Here is a 22,367-nt window from a genome sequence, read left to right as displayed (position 1 = left end):
TTGTGTGGGAGTTGTTTTACATGGAGATCTAGAAATAAAGAGTGACATTGAATCCTTCTTTTGTGGGATTTGCTTTACATAGCTATAGAGATACAGGTTACTGAGTGTAGACAAATTATGGAAGTTGTGATTCCTTATCAAGAAATCAAGGGCCCCTGATTGATTTGTGCAACACGCACCCACATTTTAGGACAATGAGAAGGTAATATAGGTCAGTAATCATTCATCATCTCCTTGTCACAAAAGGGGAGCCACACTGTTTTAGGATGCTTAAATGTCAATTGGTTAGGGATATTAAATGATGGATTACCTTTAAGACAACTTTTTCTTTTTTAAATGTCAAACAAAGAAAATAGCAAGGAGTTTTTTTCATTATAACTTTCATTTAGGAGCAAGTATAGGCCTGCTTGTGATATTATATTATATGAAGTACTTTATTTTTTATTGCGTTTTGATGGATTATTTTCTACCACTATTCTTTCAATCTCGAAAATGTACTCTTATTGATTGTGTTCTTGTGCTATTATATGCTTGTATTTTGTATTTTTTTTTCTAAGTGTAGTATCTTAATTTAGGTACGAGTTGTGGCGGTTCCTGGTATTTCGATGGAACTATGTGGTGGCACTCATGTTAGCAATACTTCTGAGATACGTGGTTTCAAAGTAATAGCAGAACAAGGAATCGCATCTGGAATCAGGCGAATTGAAGCAGTTGCTGGTGAAGCTTTTATTGATTATGTCAATGTCAGGGATAATCTTATGAGGAATCTTTGCACCATTCTCAAGGTATGTCTTCATTGACCAGGTTAATTTATGTTTTCTCTATAGTATTTGATGCACTTTCTGTAAGAAAACCATCTATGGTTTTCCTTCCATACTAAACATAGCTTACTTCACTATTATGGACCCGAAAGACTAAAATTATTTGGTCAAAGTAGGTGCAGTGGTAGGAGTGGAAGATTGTTTCGAGGAGGATTTTTATCGATTGGGAGCATCAAAAGGGACCAAATAAGATAAATATACAAAATAAATGATTAATTGTCGAAGTAGGTGCAGAGGTAGGAGTGGAAGATTGTTTCTAGGAGGAGTTTTGTAGATTGGGAGCATCAAAAGGGACCACATAAAATAAATATACAGATATGGAGAAGTTCTAAGAATAAATGATTAATTGCAAACTTTTTGAAAAATATTTAGAAAAAAATTAATAAAGAATATCTTTAGTTATATTTACGTTCAATTTATTCAGATAAAATTTGAAGCTATAAATCATATTTATTTACTTGAGTTTTTCTCATATGTAAATCATTTTAATTTACTAGAGATATTTATTACTAAAAAAATACTAAAGATATTTATTTGGACGTTACCGGGACGTTATCAGCCAGCAAGGAGTTAACCTTCCTCTACAAGGAATGGAAGTGTGGATGAATCAATATTAAATAGAGGAATTCGGTTTTTCCACAATAACATGAGAAGAGCATCCCTTTCACAAAAACAAACCTAAGGACACCCCCCCCTCCCTTTTTCTCTTCTCTCTTTCCACTTCATTCAGCACCGTCTGATGTTTGAGAAGTATGAGCCCTATTGTTTATTTTTTTTTGTAGAGACCTGAAAATTCCATAGGCCCATAAGGATCAAGACGAGAATGAATCAATGAATCCTGGACATACTCATCCAGGAGCTTCTACAATCAATTTATTCAGATATAATTTGAAGTAATTAGTCATATTTATTTACTTGAGTTTTTCTCATATGTATATCATTGTAATATACAAAAGATATTTATTATGAAAAAAATACTAAAGATACTTATTTGATCTTACATTGGAAATGGGAACGAAGAATATTATTTCGGTCAAATCATTTACAGGTTCAACCATATTCTTCACATTTCCCCCTTCATTTCAAATTAAAAGAGAAAAATAAAGCATAAGGTAGATTGAGCAAATACTATAGAATACAGAGAAAAAAAAACATAGAGAGAGACCATTGATAGGGATCATTCTCCTTGTATGCATTTTAAAAAGATGGGTCAAAATCTCAAAACCATTCATGACAAATGTTAGACCCATTGCTTCCTACATTAAATGCAATTTTGGGAGCATTTGATTTAAAACATTCTCTTTATGATTGATCCAGATTTAATAATCTCTATTCATTTGAAAAATTACGAAACAAGGATTTGAATAGTTATTGTTTTCCTTTTTAATTGATATGCAATTATTGCTTTCTTTTTTATGGTGTTCTATATAATGTTTCTTGTTTTTAATTGATATGCTTATATTGTTTCTTTTCCCTTAAAATTATAAGGAATATGAGTGTGTTAAACTATTGAACAATGCTTAGTGGCTTGGGGTCATGCTCCCCTAATCTCGCATCACGTCTGGACCACGATCCTTCTCTTGGAGCGGGATCACATTCCGTAACTGGGAGAGTTCTTAGAATATCTTGGATTTGTGACTATATTTAAATTCAAGGTGTTGCTCCTCTGGAGACACAACTGTTATTGGATGGTGGCAATGGCATCCACAAAGTTGAAATTTTGGACGTAAATGACGAAAAGATTAACTATTCATGACTAATTGGAATACGAGATAGTTACTATCCCATCTGAAAAGTTAAAGTTCCATTTGGTTCAATTTGAATGCATAAGTATGTCGAGAAGATCCTTTCAATTGGATGTGGTCTTGAGCTTTTTTGTTTCGTAGTATATTAGGATGTGTGCTCTAATGTTTTTCCTAATCGGTTAGACATTTGACTCATTGATAGAACAAGTTGCATGTGTTACACCATAGCCTTAGTCATGTACTAAAAGGTACCGATATATATCTTGCACAGTGTAGTATTTTTAAAATTTTCACGATATACACTGACAAGTCCATTTACATGTGCTATTTAGTATTTACAATGTTTCTCAATGAAATGAATATCAAAAGCAATGCCGAAATAAGGTTACATGTTGTGAATATTAAAGTTTATAGTTGTTTCTATTGTATTTATAAGTTCCAAAGGACTTATTTGTCTTTTTTGTTATTTAAGGGCAATTTTTCCTTAAGAGCACTTTTGCACATTAGTAAATTTAATGATAATATATAGAATGAAAGAGAGGTAGCAATGTTAAAAAAAAGGATTCGAGTGCCTAGGTGGTTTGGGTGCCTGGCCGCCTGGACTGGGTGCCCTCACCAAAATCAAACGCCCCCCTCCCCCACCGCAAATATCGTCCAAGTGAGAAACAAATCAATAAATCACCAAAAAAATCAATCTTTTAACTACAAACATGTAAATATATCATATAAGAAGAAAAAAAAGTAAGAGAAAAAACATATGATTGATAACATAATATGTTATAGCGAAATAAAATCAAAACCTTTTTTCAACTATGATAATATTTTAAAAATATCAAAATTAAATCGATGTCGGTGCAAACCTCGTCTATTGAGTCACCAAAAGTTTACAAAATCAACTACTAGAAGCTCCAAATGCACCCACGAACTATTATATTGCCTTCGTTTTGGGAAGAAATTGAAAAAATAAAAAATTTATCGATCTTTTTATAAATCACGATAGAATGGTTTTTGAGGGGTTTTTCTCATCCTAAAGGCCATGGATTTTCTATTGGGGGTTTAGAATACCCCCTTAAATACTTTTCTCCCTCATTAAGGAGAAAAAATTGCATTTTTTACCGTCACTCAAGAGGTTTTTTCCGGTGCCTGCAAGTTGTCACAGCGCGGCGCCTAGGCAGGCGCCCAGAAGCAAAACGCATAATGCCCCTGCCCAGACTGGGCCTAGGCGTTTTTAAATTTTTTGCACTTAGGCAGCCACCTAGGTGGTTGGGCGGTCGAATTTTCGAATATTGAATAGTAGTTGGGAAAAGGCTTTGACAATGTTGATGATGATATACAATGGAAGAGAGGTGTGTGGGGGTAAGATAGACCCATCATGACCTCCTCTCTCTCTCGCTCCCCCACACACACATAAAACACAACACTTCTAAGCCTCGTCATTCCTCTCTCTCTAGACCTCTTTCCTCATTTCTTTCTTCTTTTTCCTTTGATTATTGTTGTATATTTTAATTATACACACTTATTGCCAGAAACACACTCTCTTTTTATTTTATTGCACAGGAAAAATACAGCAATAATAAATAAAGTAAAGAACAATTGTCAAGAACTAGGGGAAGCCATTACCACAAAGGATACATTGAATCATCTTCAAAGGACTTGATACACTGCACTTTGGATCACCTGAATTGATGATGCACCAATCTTATTCTTGGCTGTTATATCCTCTGAGTGGGAAGCAAAAGATGGCAAAAATCTCAAGTAAGATATGTAAAGAGCATAGGATACAATTTAGATATGGATCACGAAGCTAGAAGGCCCCTTTGGGTCACTCTTGGGCTAGAGAGAAAAGATTAGGGTTATGCATGGCTGTTTTAGCGAGTGTGTGGCATGGAGGTCAAGGAAGAGAGAGGGAGAGAGGTTTGCCTAAGATGTGTTAAAGGGTGGAGTGAGGACCCCTATTAGTGATGCCAGGTCTAGGGTTTAGCTATCCTAGGGGGGAGCAATCTAGGCCATAGATTTGCGCTGGGTTGTAGGTGCAGAGAGGCTTTTAATCTAAGTCCTATTTCTTAAAACAACTATCATGATGGAGGAAGGATTTAAAACCTTTATCCTTTAGTTTTCGTAACCCATCTCTTTTAATTCTAAAATTTCCTACAGAAAACAAATATTCTTTGAGACTTCCTAAAATCTCTAGAAAGGAAATATTCTCTTTCTTAACTTTCCAAAAACTCCCTTAAATATTTTATTAATCTGCTAGAGAAAAAATCTCTACCTCACTGACTAAAAATCATCTCAATCAAATAAAATCTTCTAGAATACAAATCTCTGCCTCACTTACTAAAATTTATTTCAATCAAATACAAATTTCTGGAAGGCTCATGTGTGGGATAGGAGGATGGGGTGAAGAGTGTAGGCCCTGTCATGCTTCCAAAGAGGACCCTCCACGTGTTGGCCCTTGGTTGTACCTACTCCAAATGAGTAAGACCTTTCAAATTTTTATAAGACAAGTTATTTTTACTTTTGATTTGCTGAAATTTTTTTTATTTTTGAATAGAAATTTATAAAAATAAATATATCTTGATAAAAAAAGTTTAATGGGGAATGATTTCATGCAACGGTTGTATAGTAATATAATGCAACCCATAGTTATCGGAATGTCTCCATCGACCTCTCGTTTTTGGTTCCGAAACCCGATTCCGCGTTTTCGTTAAGGAATCTTTATGGAAACCGTTTTTTGCAATCAGCGAAACTCGATTCCTTATTTTCAGAATCTTGATTCAATACATCTTTAGAAACCATTATTTGGAACCCAGGAAACTCAATTCCTTAATTTCGAAATTTCGATTCAACAATTGTTCAAAAAGCGGAGCGCCTAGGCGGTCCAGAAGGCTTGGGCGCATCGCCCAAGCCTAGGCGGTGGTCCCTGGGCGACCGCCTAAGCGGTACGGAACTCGCCTAGGCGGCCAAACTGGGCGGTGGTCCCTGAGCAATTGCCTAAGCGGTACGGAACCCGCCTAGGCGCCGCCTAGCGCCCAACGTTGGGCAGCCGCCCAGTGCCTACGCCCCGCCTAGAGGTGGAAAAATATATATTTTTTTTTTTCTGTTTTTTTCAAGATATAAAAGTTTAGAAATATGGGTTTTAGGTTAATTTGAAACCTAAACCCCCAAGAAACCCTTTTAGAGAGAAAGAAAACTCCCAAAAACTACATTTCATTGGATTGAATCATCGAAGTGTTTCTCAAAGCTTGGAGTTTGAGCAACCTAAGTAACTACAACTTTTAGATTGCTTGTTTTATTTTGAGATGTCTTCTTTAGGAGTTAGTCAGAGTGGAGATCCGGGTTGGAAATGTGGATACAATCCGAATCCAAATGAGAAAAATTGCGTTCGATGCAATTTTTATGGGAAAGATACAAAAGGAGGCATAAACCGGTTTAAGAAACATCTTGTCGGTATTAAAGGGGATGTTGGCCCTTGTAAAAATGTTCCTGAAGCTATCAGAGAGGAGATTAAGCAATTTATAAGCTATGTAAAACAAAAACAAGAACAAAATCCTCGTCATAGATCTATTTCTGCTACTCTTAGAAAAAGTGATCCGGGTTGGAAGTATGGGTACAACCCAAAATCAAATGATAAAACTTGCAAAAGGTGTAATTTTTGTGAAAAAGATACTAATGGGGGTATTAGCCAATTCAAAAAACACCTTGCTGGTGTTAGAAGTAATGTTGCTTCTTGTACAGAGGTTCTTGAAGCAGTTTGGGATGAGATTAGACAATCTTATGAATTTTGAAGAACCAGAAAAATATGAAAATAAGCCTTGTTCTATGGAAGTATCTTTTCTATGTTCTAGACAGACTGGTGATCCGGGTTGGAAGTATGGTTATAACCCGAATCCAAGTGATAAAAATCGTATTAAATGTAATTATTGTGGAAAGGATACTAATGGGGGCATTTACCAGTTTAAAAAATACCTTGCCAATATTAAGGAGGATGTTGCCCCTTGTAAAAATGTTTCTGAGGCTACCAAGGAGGAAATTATACAATATTTAAGTTCAAAGAAGCACAAAAAAAAGATAGAGCAGCCAAGACTCCTAGGGCCTCATCTGCACAGACTAGTAAGAGGAAGGTAGAAGAAGAGGAGGAAGAGGCAAATTTAGAAGAAACAAAGGAGGACGAACATTATATTGAAGAGGGAGATGACTCTGATGACTGTTGTGTTGAGTCATGACTCTGATGACTGTTGTGTTGAATCTGTTGATTGTTGTGTTGAGTCATGAGTGTTGACTTTTGTTATACAATATTTTCTAAATTTCTGTTGTGTTGAGTGTTGACTTTTATATCCTACCTACACTTGTATGGTTTTACAGTTTATTGTTTTAACAATATGGATTATCAAAATTCTCTTCTCAACGTCTATCTTCCTTTTTTTCAACTTGGAATATAGTACTATATTGGTAATAATTTGGTATGGTTTTTACTTTTTTACAAATTTCAATTGGCAGTCGCCTTGGTTCTGGGCGCCCGTCTAGATGCTGGGCGGCCTGGACCCGCCTAACGCTTTTTTATACACTGGATTCAACACATTTTTAGAATCCATTTATTGGAACTAAAGAAACTTGATTCCTTAATTTCAAAATCTTGATCCTGCACATCTTTAGAAACTTGAACCTATTAATTATAAGTAGACGTGCCCAAATACAACAAATCTGGATTCCAGTGAGGATTAAATCTTGATTCCACATCAATTGGAGTAGAAATCTTCTTTCGAATGCTTCTAGTGGTTGTAGGGTTTCATTATTTTACTTGTGCCATCCTGGATGACCTTTATTTTAAATTTAAAATATAACTGGTAAATACAACATATACAATTAAAAGTAAAACCATGGCATAGACATAATCCTATTTTGTCTTTATAATAATGAAGTCAAAATAACAATTTAGAAATGCTTGTCTTCTGCAAATAATGACCGTATGGTCAATAGTCATCACATGCCCGGGTAAACGGGTTGGGCCGTGTTAGGTAGGCAACTGACGTAAAATTTTGTCAAAACTTCTCATGAATCATGAACCTACAGTATCTGATTATGCTGGGGGTTCCCCATAAGCAACGCATTGTATCGAAACCCGGGTACAATGATAAATGAGCAAGGGATAGCTAGGGAGTTCCCTAGAACGAACATGCTGTGCCGAACCCCAGGTACAGTGAGAAACGAGTAAGGGCGTTCCCCAAAAGCGACATGCCGCAACACCGTCCGGGTAAAGAAACTAGTCCAGGAGAATAGGATTTGTCTAGCCACATGGAATGTAAGAGCTCTTACAGGTAAGAGCAGTGTTTAAAAAACCGCCGAGTCAAACCGGACTCGCTCGGTTCGACTCGGGAATCGGCCATAGACGTCTCGAATCGCTCAAAAAATCGGGAATCGCCTGGTTCTAGAGAGAACCGGGCGATTCTGTATAGTGACTTGCCGAGTCACTGTACGAAATCGGCGAGTCTCGTGAAGAACACGGGCTGCACAATGTTCTTCACGGGATTCTTCAAAATTTGTCATTTTTTGATCAATTTTCTTGTTTTTTTTGGCATGTGATCTAATATGCAGGCTTTAAACAGCTTTATTCAGGTTTTTCACAGATTAAATGGTTGAGAAATTTTGTGTTTTTGGATCACGAAAGTTGCATTTTTAGGGTTTCCGCCTTTCCTTGTGTTTCATGCCAAATAGGGCATGAATCTGTCAAAATTTGTAGGCATGTTGATCATAAAGTTGTTCATCAAAACCTTCTGTTACGAATTTGTGATAATCGTTGAGAAAACAGAGTTATTTGGAGATTGAAGGCTCGGGTTCACAAAACCAGGTAAAAAGTTTGGGTTTTTTTTTTTGTCCGCCATATGATTGATTTCACTGCATATTTTGAAGATAATGAGTTCAATTTGTAGAGTTTTTAATCTTTATTGTATCTATTATGATTTAAAATATTCAATTTTATTTTATTTGGTCAATTACAGCATGATTTTTTAGATGAACACAATGATGTCTGTGAAAAAACATTTCTGCTGTTTTTTTTTTTTTTTTCCGCCTTTCGATTTTTTGTTCATGATATATTACAAATAATGTGTTAGATTTCTAGCGTTTTTAATCGTTATAGTGTTGTTTATAATTAGATGTATTCAATTTGATCTGATTTAATCAATTTGAGCTGCATTTTTTAGATTCAATGACTGTTGTCTGTGAAGAACTGTTTTTTTTTTTTTGCTCAATTTAATCGATTTGATTTGATTTATTGATGATAATGTGTTCAAAATTTAGGGTTTTGATTCCTTATATTGTTGTTTATCAGAAATTGTACTCAATTGGATGTAATTTATTCGCTTAAAGGTGGATTTTTGAGTTAAAATGCCTTGTGCAAGATGGCTCTGTAAAAAACAATTTTTTTTTTTTTTTTTTTTTTTTTTTTTTTTTTTTTAATCCATGATCAAATTTTTTGTAATACATGATCAAATTTTTTGTAATCCATGATCGAATTTTTTTTTTTTTTTTTTTGTAATCCATGATCGAATTTTTTGTAATACATGATCGAAATGTTTGTTTTTATTTTTTGTAATCCATGATTGAATTTTTTGTTTTTCGTTTTTTTTGTAACCCATGATAGAGTTTTTTGTAATCCATGATCGAATTTTTTGTAATCTATGATCGAATTGTTTTTTTCTTTTTTTGTAATCCATGATCAAATTTTTTGTTTTTTTTTATTTTGTAATCCATGATCGAATTTTATTTTATCCATGATCGAATTTTTTGTAATCCATGATCAAATTTTCTGTAATCCATAATTGAATTTTTTGAAAATTTGTCATTTTCTTTTTTTAATCCATGATCGAATTTTTTTTTGTAATCCATGATCAAATTATTTTTTGTAATCAATGATCGAATTTTTTGAAAATTTGTTAATTGTTTTTGTTTTCCATGATCGAATTTTTTGAAAATTCGCTGTACTTTTTTTTTAAATTTTTTTTTGTCCATGATCGAATTTTTTGAAAAATGATGATTTTCCGAAAAGATGTGAAAATCGTGATAAGGTTTTGATTATCATGATGTATTAAACCCAATTTTTAATTTTTATTGTTTGAGTTTGTTGTACTTTTTTTTTTTTTTTCCATGATCAAATTTTTTGAAAAATGATGATTTCCGAAAAGATGTGAAAATCGTGACAAGGTTTTAATTATCATGAGGTATTAAACCGTATTTAAAAGTTTTGTTGTTATAGTTTTTGTTGAAAAAATTGTATGTTGATAGGTTATTTATGCAAAACAATGCATGTTATTATATTTTTAATGCAAAACTGTATTTTTTTTAATCTGTTGTTAATGCATTTTTTAGTTGGAATGATTGATGTTAGGTGGCTCTGTGAAGAATTGTTTTTATTATTAATTTTTTAATGCAAAAAATGTATCTTCTTGATAATTGTGTTGTAAGCATGTTTGGAGCTTGCATTTTGTATTATATTATCCTGAATGTTTGTAATTGATATGTACGAAAATATTATTGTCAATAGAGGTATTTTGCAATAACAAATAACAACAAATATGACTACATGAACTACCCCAACATATTATCACTACACATGGTGATTATTTTTCTTGTTGAACTGTCAGGTTAATTTTTAACTTTTTGCATCTTAAAACAGTTGAATCATGTCAAGATCTGCAGAAGACCCTGCATGGCAACATGGGGTCAGACTTGATCCCAACAAAAAAGACAAAATTATTTGTAATTACTGTCAAAGAGTGATAAGTAGTGGGGTACATAGGTTCAAGCAACACATGGCAGGGGTTAAGGGAGATGTTTTTGCATGCACTAGTGTCACTAGTAATGTAAAAAAACAGATGGCGGCAATTCTTAATGCTAACAAAGGTAAAAACATTGCCAAACATAGGATGAATGAGGAGATAGCTAGTTTATATACGCCATCAAGCAGGAATGATACAGAAGAGCAATATAATAATGACCTGGACATGGCCACAAGATTGAGTTTACATGAACAATATCAGAGGGAACGTGGGTTTGGAATGCCCGGTGGGTCTAGCTCAGACATGCATGGTGGGCCTAGCTCATACATGCATGGCAGGCCCAGCTCGAGCATGTATGGCGGGCCCAGCTCAAATATGTATGGAGGGGTTGGTAGCAATATGTATCAAGGAGAATCAGATGTTGAAGAAATTGTTTTTAGGTTACCTAAGAGTGCCAGTATTGCAGGTCATGGTCGTAAAGACCCATTTCTCTCAAAGCTCAAGTCACAACAGATGACCCTAAAAGACATGGTTAAAGGTACAAGAAACATGTTGGGGAGATATGTTGGTAAATGGTTTTACGATAAAGGGATTCCCTTTGATGCAGCCAATAGCCCATATTTTCCACCTATGGTCAGTGCAATCCAGAGAGTCGGGCCCTGGGTAAAACCCTCGACGACATATGAGCTCTGTGGGCCAATATTAGATGAAGAGGTGGAGGAAGTTACAAAGTGGATTGAAGAATATAAGCAGAATTGGCCAAGGACAGGCATTACTCTCATGAGTGATGGTTGGTTGAATAAAGTTAGCAAAAAGGAGTTTTTAAACTTCTTGGCCTATTCCCCAAAAGGTACAGCTTTTTTGTCTAGCAAAGAAGTATCAGTGACGAAGAAGGATGCAAACTTCTACGTACGACTAAATGATCAGATAGTGGAGGAGGTGGGAGATAAGCATGTAGTCCAGTCTATTACGAACAATGCGCGTGCATGTGTTTTTTAAGGTGCATTAATGAGATTGTTTTCTTGGGAAGAGTGGTTAAATGACCGCCTCTCGAAGTCCAGTACCGGTATAAAAGTGGACAACATAGTCTCAAATAGGCGGTTTTGGTCTCAATGTTCCAATGTTGTAAAGGTCACTACCCCTTGGGTCACGGTGTTAAGAATGGTGGATGCTGACAAGAAAGCTACCATGGGTATCCTTTATGAAGGTATTGAGAGGACGAAATCAGCTATTGGGGAGAAGTGTAGTTTTGCTAGCAAAATGATCGAGATTATAGAAAGGAGGTGGAACACCAAATTTGGACATCCAATTCATTATGCTGGTAAATATATATTTATATCATTACAATGTTTCATTTTAAATCATTTTTTTATGAAATTGTAAATAACATTTTTCTATCTATATATTTTGTAAGTTACTACTTAAACCCAAAATTTTTCTATTTGACACCTGAACATCCCCACAAGTTTATGGAAAGGGTCAGATACATTATTGCAAGGTTGGAGAGAAGCCATCGAAACCAAGTAGCAACAATACAGGAGGTATTATTTAATGTTTGGGTAAGAACTTCAATGAGTTGTTATATTTGTGAGGAATAATGCACTAAAACGTCATATATTTGTTTTAGCTTGCTATGTATAAGGATGCTATAAGATCCTTCGGAACTAGACTTGCCAGGAATTCTCAAACTATGATGAATCCAGGTTACCCCCTCGCAATATTTTGTTCACTCATATATTTAATCTTATGAATTGTTCTTACCCTTACAATGCTTTTTGCATTTTAATCCAGCAGAATGGTGGGAGATATATGGTACTGATGCACCTCACCTAAAGAGGATAACAATCAAGGTGCTCTCTCAGACATGTTCTGCTACTAGCTGTGATCGCAACTGGAGTACATTCCAGTGGTTGCACACTACTAGGAGGAATCGACTTGCTTCTGAGAAACTTCATAAACTAGTGTACGTTCATTATAATTTAAACCTCCGAGAGCGATAAATAAGAAGGAAGCTTGAAGACTATGGGCCGATAGATTTCGACACAATATTTGTCACAGACACAGCAGACCAATGGGTTTAGAAGAGGAGGAGCCAGTGTTGCACAAGAGAGCGTTCCTTGAGGCTATCGGTGAGGAAGATCTTGAAGAAGGTGATGAGCAGCATGAAAGAGGAAGCAGTCAGCCAACGTATCCACAATTTGTCGGAGATGTCGGTGATATTGCACTTAATGAGGGAGAGTAAGAAGGGGGTCTAAGAGAAAATGAGAGAGACGATGATTTTGAGGCCACCCTATCCCAGCCATATTATTCACATATCGAGTCCCAACAGCAACAGTGTAGGGATGAGCATGGCAGTGTAGGTGAGCATGAAGGATGGACAAGCATCGAGGATTTTGGATTGGGAACACAACAAAACACTAACACTCAGGGATTTGGGTATAGTCAGATGCCTGCTAATATCGATGATTCGTTTTTAGATCGAATCAGTGAATTGTCAGACGAATTCAATCAATGGCACCAGCGTGACCAAGAAGAACAACAACGTCATCTGTCATTTTATTTTTAGATCATATGTTACTAATTGTATGCTTTATTATAGTCCATGTATGTTGATATACTTATTCCATGATAATTCTATGTTTATCCTTTTGTGTGATGTAAATTAAATGCTGAATAGTAGTTCATGCAGGGAAAGAAAATATCAATATTTGCATATTCATGCAAAAACATGAAAATTCTTAATGGAGTACCCTCATTTCTTATTGAATTTCTAAAAAATAATATTTATAATGAATTTTAATAATTTTTTCGGATTTTTTTGAAGCTTTATTCTGACTGATTCACCCGATTCCCGATCCGGATTGGTTTTTGAGGTGCCCGATCCGGATCACCGATCTGCTTTTTAAACCATTAGGTAGAGTATAGAGTTAGTGGATACAATGAGACGAAAGAGAGTAAACATAGTCTGTCTACAGGAAACTAAATGGAAAAGAGAAAAGGCTAAAGAAATAGATGGGTATAAACTTTGGTATACAGAAAAGGATATAATAGAAATGGTGTAGGCATAACAGTAGACAAAGATTTAAAAAATAAAGTAATTAATATCAAAAGAATATGTGATAGGCTCTTATTAATTAAACTTGTACTAGGGGAAGAGATAATTAACGTAATTAGTGCTTATGCACCATAAGTAGGATTAAATGATAGAATTAAGAGACAATTTTTGGAGGACAAAGATGGAATAGTCCAAGACATACGAAATGGAGAGAGGACCTTTTAGGAGGGGACTTAAATGGTCATGTAGGAAAAGATAGTAGAGGATATGAAGGGGTACATATGGGGGATATGGGTTTGGGGAAAGAAATGAGATGGGTGAGACTATTCTAGATTTTGCTATTTCTAGATTTTGCTATGGTCTACGACTTAGCAATAGCAAACATTTATTTTAAAAAACGAGATGAACATTTAATAACTTATAAAAGTGGATCACATAAAAGCAAGCTAGATAGACCTTTTCCTAGTTAAGAAGGTAAATCGACCATCATGTAGAGGCTGCAAGGTTATCCCAGGAGAGAGTTTGCCTACTCAACATAGGCTCGTGGTTATGGACATTCGCATAAAGACATGGAAGAAAAGGGATAAAAGTAATGGGTGTCCAAGAACTAGGTGGTGAAATTTACAAAATGAGAAAATAGATTATTTAGGGATAAATTAGTTGAAGACGGAAAATGGAACTTTGAGCATTATGTGAATGTAATATGGAATGAGATGGCTGATTGTATCAAGAAAGTGGTAAAAGTAGGAGAATGCTCCGATGAGGAAACTTGGTGGTGGGTTGATAAGGTTCAGAAGGCCATTAGCAAAAAACAATCATGTTATAATACTTGGCAATGTAATAGAAACAATCAAAACTTAGAAAATAATAAAAATCCTAAGAAAAACGCTAAATAAATAGTAAGTAAAGCTAAACTTAAGGCATATGATAATCTATGTAATAAACTGGGAATAAGAGAAGATGAAAAAAATGTCTTCAAATTAGCAAAAATAAAAGAAAAAAATTATAGGGATCTAAACCATATTAAATTCACTAAGAGTGAGGATCAAAAGGTCTTGGTGAAGGATGACAAGGTCAACGAAAGGTGAAGAGTTTATTTTCAAAAATTATTAAATGACGAACACAATGGGAATATAGCGGTAGAAGGAATTGGTGGTACAAATCAGAGCGGAGGTCAGAGATACATTAGTAGGATTAGGATGTTGGAAGTGAAAGAAGCTTTAAAAAGGATGAAGATAAGAAAGACTTTAAGACCAGATGGTTTTGGAAGTACATGGGGGAGATTGGCATCGACTGGCTAATGAAGCTTTTCAACAAGGTGTTGAGAATAAAGAAAATGCCAGACAAATGGAAGAAAAGTATTATGGTACCTATTTACAATAACAAAAGAGACACAGAATTGTGCGAACTATCGAGGGATCAAGTTTATGAGCTATACTACGAAGCTTTAGAAGAGAGTGATCGAGCAATGACTAAGGCATGAAACGAGTGTATTTAAAAACCAATTTGTTTTTATGCCAAGAAGGTCAACAATCGAAGTTATTTTCCTACTTAGGCAACTGATTGAGAAGTTTAAGACGAAGGGAAAAGACCTCCACATGGTCTTTATTGATCTAAAAAGAGCTTATGATAAGAGTACCTCGAGATTTGATTTGGCAGGTGTTGGATAAGAAAGGAGTCTTCAGACATTATATCGACTGAGTGAGGGATATGTACGATGGAGCACTAACTAGTGAACGAACAAGTAGAGGAGAGACAAGTGACTTTTCAATGACAATAGGTCTACATCAATGGTCAGCATTGAGCCCGTAACTCTTTGTTGTAGTTATGAACGACTTAACTAGGCTCTTATAGGATGAGATACGGTGGTGCATGTTTGCAGATGACATAGTTTTGATCGATGAAACACGAAACGACGTCAACACAAAGTTAGAACTTTGGAAGGATGCTGTAGAATCCAAAGGTTTTAGAATTAGCTGGACTAAGACAGAGTACATGGAAAGCAAGTTTAGTAATAATAAGAGTAGATATGAGGAAGTAGTTAAGATTGACAGCCAGGAAGCACAAGAAATGTCGCACTTTCGATATCTTGGGTCGATAATCCAGAAAAATGAAGAGATTGCTAAAGATATCGCGCACAAAATTAGAGCTGAGTAGGCAAAGTGGAGATGTGCAATTGGAATTTATGTGATCGCCCTTATCAATGAAGCTGAAGGGCAAGATATTTAGGACAATTGTAGGACCAGCTTTGCTCTATGGGGTGGAATGTTGGGCAGACAAAAAAACATACTTATAGAATGAATGTAGCATAAATAAGGATGTTGAGATGGATGAGTGGCAAGACAAGAAAGAATATAATTCGAAATGAATCCATTCGAGAGAATTTTGGTGTGACCCCAATAATCGATAAGATGAGAGAGAGTAGACTTAGGTGGGCTGGCCAGTGTGCGTCGACCATGCACAACACCTATAAGAAGGTGCGATTTAGTTCAAGTGGAAGGACTGAAAAGGACAAGGGGTAGACCCAAAAGGACGTGATTAGAAAAGTCTGAAAAGATATGGGAACTTATGGCCTCACTGAGTGTATGGCCTTTAATTGAGCAAAATGGCAGACCGGGATTCGTGTAGCCGACCCCAATTAATTGGGAAAAAGCTATGATGATGATGATGATGACCTTAGGAAATTGGGACCAAGAATCAGACAGTTGCTATCTTCACCACATGACTCAAGTGAAAGGCATCATTCTCTGATGGACAAAATCATACATGTTCAAGCATGATGTACAATTTGAGGGGGCGTGTTCAGAATATGTGCGTAATATATAATGCATAATTTAGTCATTTTATATTTTGTTTTTTACCATGATGTCAAAATCATCATAGTTAAGGGTATAATTATACAACACAAATATATATACTTATTCAGAGTGGCATGCACCCCCAAGTAAGATCTCAAGAGGGATTTCACACACTCTCTTCCTCTTTCTCTCCACACCAAGCTTTTCTATCATATGTTAGTATGTAGCCTTTAAATGCCTTGAGAACACATAATAACTAATATTATGGTGAGATTACACTCCACTGGGAGTGTGGGCCAGATAGGACCAGTGAGGTATGATTCATAGTTCTAGATTGACTCATCCAGGTTGTGTGATCCATGCTTGAATAAGCAGTAACAAAAGCCTTTAGCCCTAGGCGTGAGGGGCATGTGGCTTAATACACTGAGGATTTCAAGATTAGCCCTCGTTGAAATCGGAGAGATGCTTAGTGGCGGTTAGCTAGGAGGAAGACGTACTCCTGCATAGCTTCGATGCTTGTAAGAACAAGGGCCAAATCCTCGACATAACAACTTCATGGCATGAACATATGATATCTAGATATATTGAAAGCAACCCAACAGGGTCAATATGTACATGTGTTGAAGAGAGGACCCCCATAGATCGTAATGGTATATGTGCACATGTCCATTGGAACATGACTTCTCCTTAGGGTGGAACATGTAATCCACATACTAGATACTACTTCTGCATTCCTATTTATTAGCCAACTTTGATGGATCAAGCATAAACCCCATGCGAAATAAGACTGTGGCTCATAGGCTTTGTTGGGTTGTTTGGGAAGATAGTCTAAGGACTAAAAAAACTAGTCAGTGCCTTCTAGTTTTATTCCTAACCCTATGGTACCAATTATTTTTTAATTGTTTTTATTTCTAATTTAGAAATTTTATTTTTGATGAAAATTAAATTTGGGGAAGGATTCCATGCAACAGTTGTATAGTAATATAATACATCAACCTTCAAAAACCATATTAGTGCTATTTGTTTGATCCCAATTTCTAAATGTACACTCTTTTCATTCCATTGAATAATCACAAAAAACACAAAATTTGAAAATGCACCCTAGAAAGTGTTATTTTAGCCCAATCAACATAAGTCATCCATTTTGTTAAGGTGCTTCGATCTAGGCCTTGGAAGGATTTTTCTCTTTTCAAAATTTTTGGATAGCTTTGTTATCATTAGATAAAAAATGTTGAAAAAGAAAAAAAATGGTTTGAGCTCATAAAGGCCTAGATCTTGAAATTCATAAAATGAATGGTCTAGATTCAATGTTGGAGGGGACTCATTTTAACCATATCTATGATGCAAATTGAATTTTATTTTTTTGAAAATTGACTATTGGGGTGAAGAGAGGGTATGTGTAATTTTTGGGGTGATACAAATGCTACTTGTAATCCACTGAGAGCCGAATGATCGGAAGTTTTGGCTCAACGGCTTTGATATGGCCAATTATGTGTCCCTGCTTTAGACTGTGGAACATAGGTCTATTGGGTCGATCTGAGACTCGGCGGAACATCATTCGGGACTAGCCAATGGAGTACTCCGATGCCTATAGTTATGAGCCTGAGATCTCACTATACCTTTTGTCTGATTTTCTAATGATGAGAAACATCTAATAATTGCTTAAAAATACTTTAAATATTTATTGCGAATTTTAGAGAATTTTTCGAAATTTTATTTGCTAAAAAAATGAGGGTTTTCAAATCGTTTGACTCAAATTCCAGTTTAATCTTGATCTAGTAGTGTCATGTGGCGTCCGAGTGGCCATAGGTCTGCCATGTAGCACCCCACGCCTCACTCAACGATCACCGCTTAGTTGGGCGCTGATCCTTAGGGGGGGACTAGATTGGCATTTGGTTGCTTGTTTTATAAGGGGTTGTGTTATGGCATCTTGTTATATATTGTGATATTTTGTTATATAATGTTATAAATTGAGGCCCCTTTTATCACATGTCTTAATTAACTCACACATGAGTCATGCATGGCATGTGTGAAGTTTAATTAATTTATTTATTTGATATTAAAGAAAAAATGCATTTTCAAATTTGAGTTAAAAAATATCGTCACAAACATGTGTGAAGGGGACATTATCTTTAAATTTATTGTTTTGAAATTTTAGATCTACAAAGTGATTGGCTTTGATAAAGTAGAATATCTCCACATGTGTGAGCTTTGTCAATTACTTCTTTGCCTTTTAGCCTTTGTGGTTATTTACTGTAATACATTATTAAAAAAACTAAGGGTATTTTTGTAAGGCCATATTGGATACAATTGGAACAAAAACATAGGTCAACGACAAAATGGTAAAGTGGCATAACTTAGGGTTAGGGTTAGTGATAATGGTATGAAATCACATCCCTTCATCCTAGTGGTTTGATGGGGATGGGTGGCTAGGTACATTTGCCTCTCATGTGCCTTTGGATTAGTGCATCATGGGTGTTGATTGAGTCCAAGGTTACACCCATGTTATAAAAGCACATCATGAGATCTCAAACCCTAACTATCTCAACTCTTGAACCATTTTGGAAAATTGTTACTTCTTTTCTTCTAGGGTTTTGTGAGAGAAAATTGAAGAGAGAGAGCTTTTAGAGTTCCATTAATGGTGATCTTGATGGTGGTCCTCCTTTCTTATGCTTAAGTCCATAGTGTGCATTTATCGAAGTAAACTCCATTGAATTTTTTTTCTCATAAGATCGCATTCTTGGCATCTATAGTTGCTGGAGTTTTAAATTTAGAAAAGTTTCATTGATTTTAGAATCCCCATTTGATCATCTTTTTCATCATGCTTATTCATAGTGTGGTCCTACATGTGTTATAGCCTATATCCGTGAGAATCCATGATCATGCATAGTATCCATTTATTACTTTGCTTCAAATTCATCAAATAATTTAGTCTCAGAGTGTCACTCAATTTCCAGAACTTTTTCATCATGTTTTTACATATGGGAGTTCATAATCTTTCCATACAAGACTGTTTTGGTGGTTCAAGGGACCACCGTGTGTAGTTTGGTCACAACTGTCTTGTTCTTTATCCGATTCGATTCAAACCTTTTGCATTCTGTTTTGAATGATAATTCCAGTATGTTGAGATCTTAAGAAGTTATTTGAATGTGTGTAATTGCTTCCCATTTGGATTAGACACTCTTGTGAGATTGAACTACTTTTGTACAATCCGAAGGGACAATATTAAGTCCTCATAGGGCCCGATTGCGTGGCCTCGGCACACGGGGTTCGAAACATGGCTTCCCTATTTTAATTTAGCATTCTAATTCCCTGTTTAGTTGATTTTATTCCTTGGAATTTTGTTTAGATTAGTTGCATAATGTATTTAAGCTTTGGGACATAGTTTATATAATTTGCGCTATGAAAGTGTAATTCATAAGCTAATCTTGCTTTATATGTAATTGCCCTATAAGGGGTTGGTATTTGAGTTTATTTACAGTGGTTATACAAAAGCTAGAAATGGTTGTAATTGTTATTTAAAGGATTGCAACTTATTCACTTAGCTTGGTTTTTAGTAAGTGGCTTGTTAAAGGTGTCTATTTTGCCTTGTTTTTCGGCTTGGAAATTTGCTCTAGTCTTTGTATCCACTATCAACTAATACATCGATGCATTCGTTAAACAGAAAAACCCTATGATAGAACAAGGAACTTGTGCACTTGCCTTCTACCAATTCATTGATGTCAAGAGTGATGCTTTTTAACGTCTCTCTTTGCAGAAAGTAATACAACAAACTCTGCTTCTTTGTGGCCTTTTCTTCACTTTGAACATGAAAAAATCTTCCATTTCTGGTGGCATGTTGTTTTCTCTTTTCTGATAGTCCTGTGTATGCTATGCTTCAACTGTCTTTATTGCAGAGTTTCTGTTTCAATGTTAGATTCAAAGAGTAGTGTAATTGTTATGTTTCCTGGCTGAACTTAGGCCGGCCATAATCACAATTGAAAATTCACTATTATCTGCTAGTGCCAGAATTGTTGTTGGAATTCACTTGTATCTGCTACTGCTACAGTTGCTGTTGGAAATTCAATTGTATCTGTTACTGTTCTAGAGTAAGAAGGAAAAGTTCGGTTAAAGTTGCGACCTAACGATATTCTTAGCACTTGTGAAATAGTTCACTATTTGGTCCTTTATTTCTCGACATTTGTTTTTTTGTATACCATCTCCATGTTTTTCTTAGTATTTTGCATCCCATGCCTGTTAAATCATATCTGGCCATGATGACTTGGGGCCAAAATGTCTGAATTTGGGTGCCACTTTTTGTGCCGAAAAGGTTAAAGCCGAAGATGTACCAAAAAGGGTGCAAAGCCTCATGGAAGAGCTGAGAGCAGCAAGAGGAGAAGTTTCAACACTTCATGCACAGATTGCAACATACAAGGCTTCTGCAATTGCAAGTAGAGTGTCCTCCATAGGAAGTTCAAAAATCAGGTTAAAATATGATCAAAATATACCATCAAGTGATGCCTGTTCTATTGTTGATCACTGCACTCTCTCTCTCTCTCTCTCTCTCTCTCGTGTTTACACACGCAAACACACCCAGCCATCCACACGCACACACACATATGATTCAACTTACCTGAAAGTTTGAGCTCTTTTGGCTTCCAGACTTCTCGTCGAATATGTGGATGATCTCGATAATGATTCCCTAAAAACTGCTGCGGAGTATCTCATTAATACATTGAGGGACCCAGCTGCAATTGTATTGGGATCATTTGCAGGGGAAGGGAAGGTGAGCTTGGTTGCAGCTTTCAGTCCTCAAGTAGTGAGTCGCGGGATTGAAGCGGGTAAGTTTATTGGAAACATTGCAAAAATGTGTGGTGGAGGAGGAGGGGGCTCACCTTCTTTTGCACAGGCTGGAGGAAGGAAGCCCGAGAACTTAAAAGAAGCTTTGGAGAAAGCAAGAACTGAACTTATTGAAGCTTTATCTACAAACGCAAGCTGAAAAGCAAAATCTGAACTTAGTGAAGCTATCAAAATGTACTTGAAGTTCATCAAAATCTATCTGTTCCATCGATAAATTATTGAGCCTTTAGGGAGCGTTGTGGCATGTGCCAAAGCTCCTAGAAAACAAGATGGTTGGCATTAATTAGTGCAGAAACACATGTATTTATGTAACTAAGGTTTCTGCGGACTTGTATATAAAAATGACTATTGTCGCTTTCAACAGGAGATTATTTGGGGGATCACCACGTCAATTGTACAGAGTAATTTGGGATATTTACAAAAATCATGTGCTTGCTGGTCAACTTCCATTGGCTTCATCAGGACCAATGCACAATATTTGTACTTTTTAGATGTTTTTATTCAATTGCTCAAGTTATCCTTTGAAAATCCTTAACACCTCTCTCTCTCTCTCTCTCTCTCTCTCTCTACCTCCAAAAGATGTACATTAATGTCTCATGACCTATCGAGATAATGTATATGTATGTTTTGGCTATACAAACATGACTGTGCTTTTCAAAATTCACAATCTTATAATAACCAAAGTTTTTTACTGTGCATTTTAAAAATCAGAATCTCATAAGGACCAAAATCTCTTTGGAGGTTTCCCCCTTAGATCTTCATTCTGCAATTGCGTTCTTCGCTCCATACACATGGCTAAAGTAACTTGTAAATCCCAAAGCGATGGGTTAAGAATACCTAAACTATGCTCTCTTCTTACCCATTTAATAGCGTTATTGGAGTCCCCTTCCACAATCACAAGCCCAGAAGCTCAAACACCTCCAATATGGCTCAATTCTCATCCCCATTTCTTGTGCAAGGTGGGAGTATCTATTTCTCATTTGTCACTGTGAACTCCTACTCAAGCCGCTTGACTACTGCCATCAAAATGAATTTTTGTCAAATAAACTACAAATTTTACAAAAGAAGACATTTAAATCCACAATCTTTTTCAATACATCAAGGATTCGGAACGTACCCATTCAAATGTGATCTCCTTAAAAGAACTCTTGTAAGATGGATTTTGGATTAAAATCTCAGGGACATTTTACATGAGATGACCTGGAGTTTTTCTAATTTACGTTTCCTCTTTCTTTAATGGAAATTTATTAAAATGTGTATTACTTTTAGGCAATTCAATAGTTCTCTTTTTTTTCAACTATTCCAACTCATGGTCACATGAATTTTGTATTTAG

At 35.8% G+C, this 22,367-nt stretch overlaps 1 protein-coding gene across 4 annotated transcripts in view; it reads left to right on the top strand.

Annotated features, from left to right (window-relative positions):
- The window catches only part of EMB1030 (Alanyl-tRNA synthetase, class IIc), a 77,243-nt gene extending 55,682 nt beyond the window's left edge, over positions 1-21,561 (top strand). For all 4 annotated transcript variants that reach the window (XM_088848761.1, XM_011629653.3, XM_088848762.1 and 1 more), the window contains 3 exons: positions 576-785; positions 20,504-20,658; positions 20,836-21,561. In XM_088848761.1, coding sequence (XP_088704887.1) covers positions 576-785; positions 20,504-20,658; positions 20,836-21,172 — 702 coding nt within the window. In that variant the 3' untranslated portion in view covers positions 21,173-21,561. The remainder of the gene's footprint in view (positions 1-575; positions 786-20,503; positions 20,659-20,835) is intronic.
- The last annotated feature ends 806 nt before the right edge of the window (positions 21,562-22,367 follow it).

Source organism: Amborella trichopoda, chromosome 10, assembly GCF_054954075.1.
Source record: "Amborella trichopoda isolate Santa Cruz 75 chromosome 10, AtrichopodaSantaCruz75HAP2 v2.0, whole genome shotgun sequence".
NCBI lineage: Eukaryota > Viridiplantae > Streptophyta > Magnoliopsida > Amborellales > Amborellaceae > Amborella > Amborella trichopoda.
This window is presented reverse-complemented; position numbering and strand designations above follow the sequence as displayed.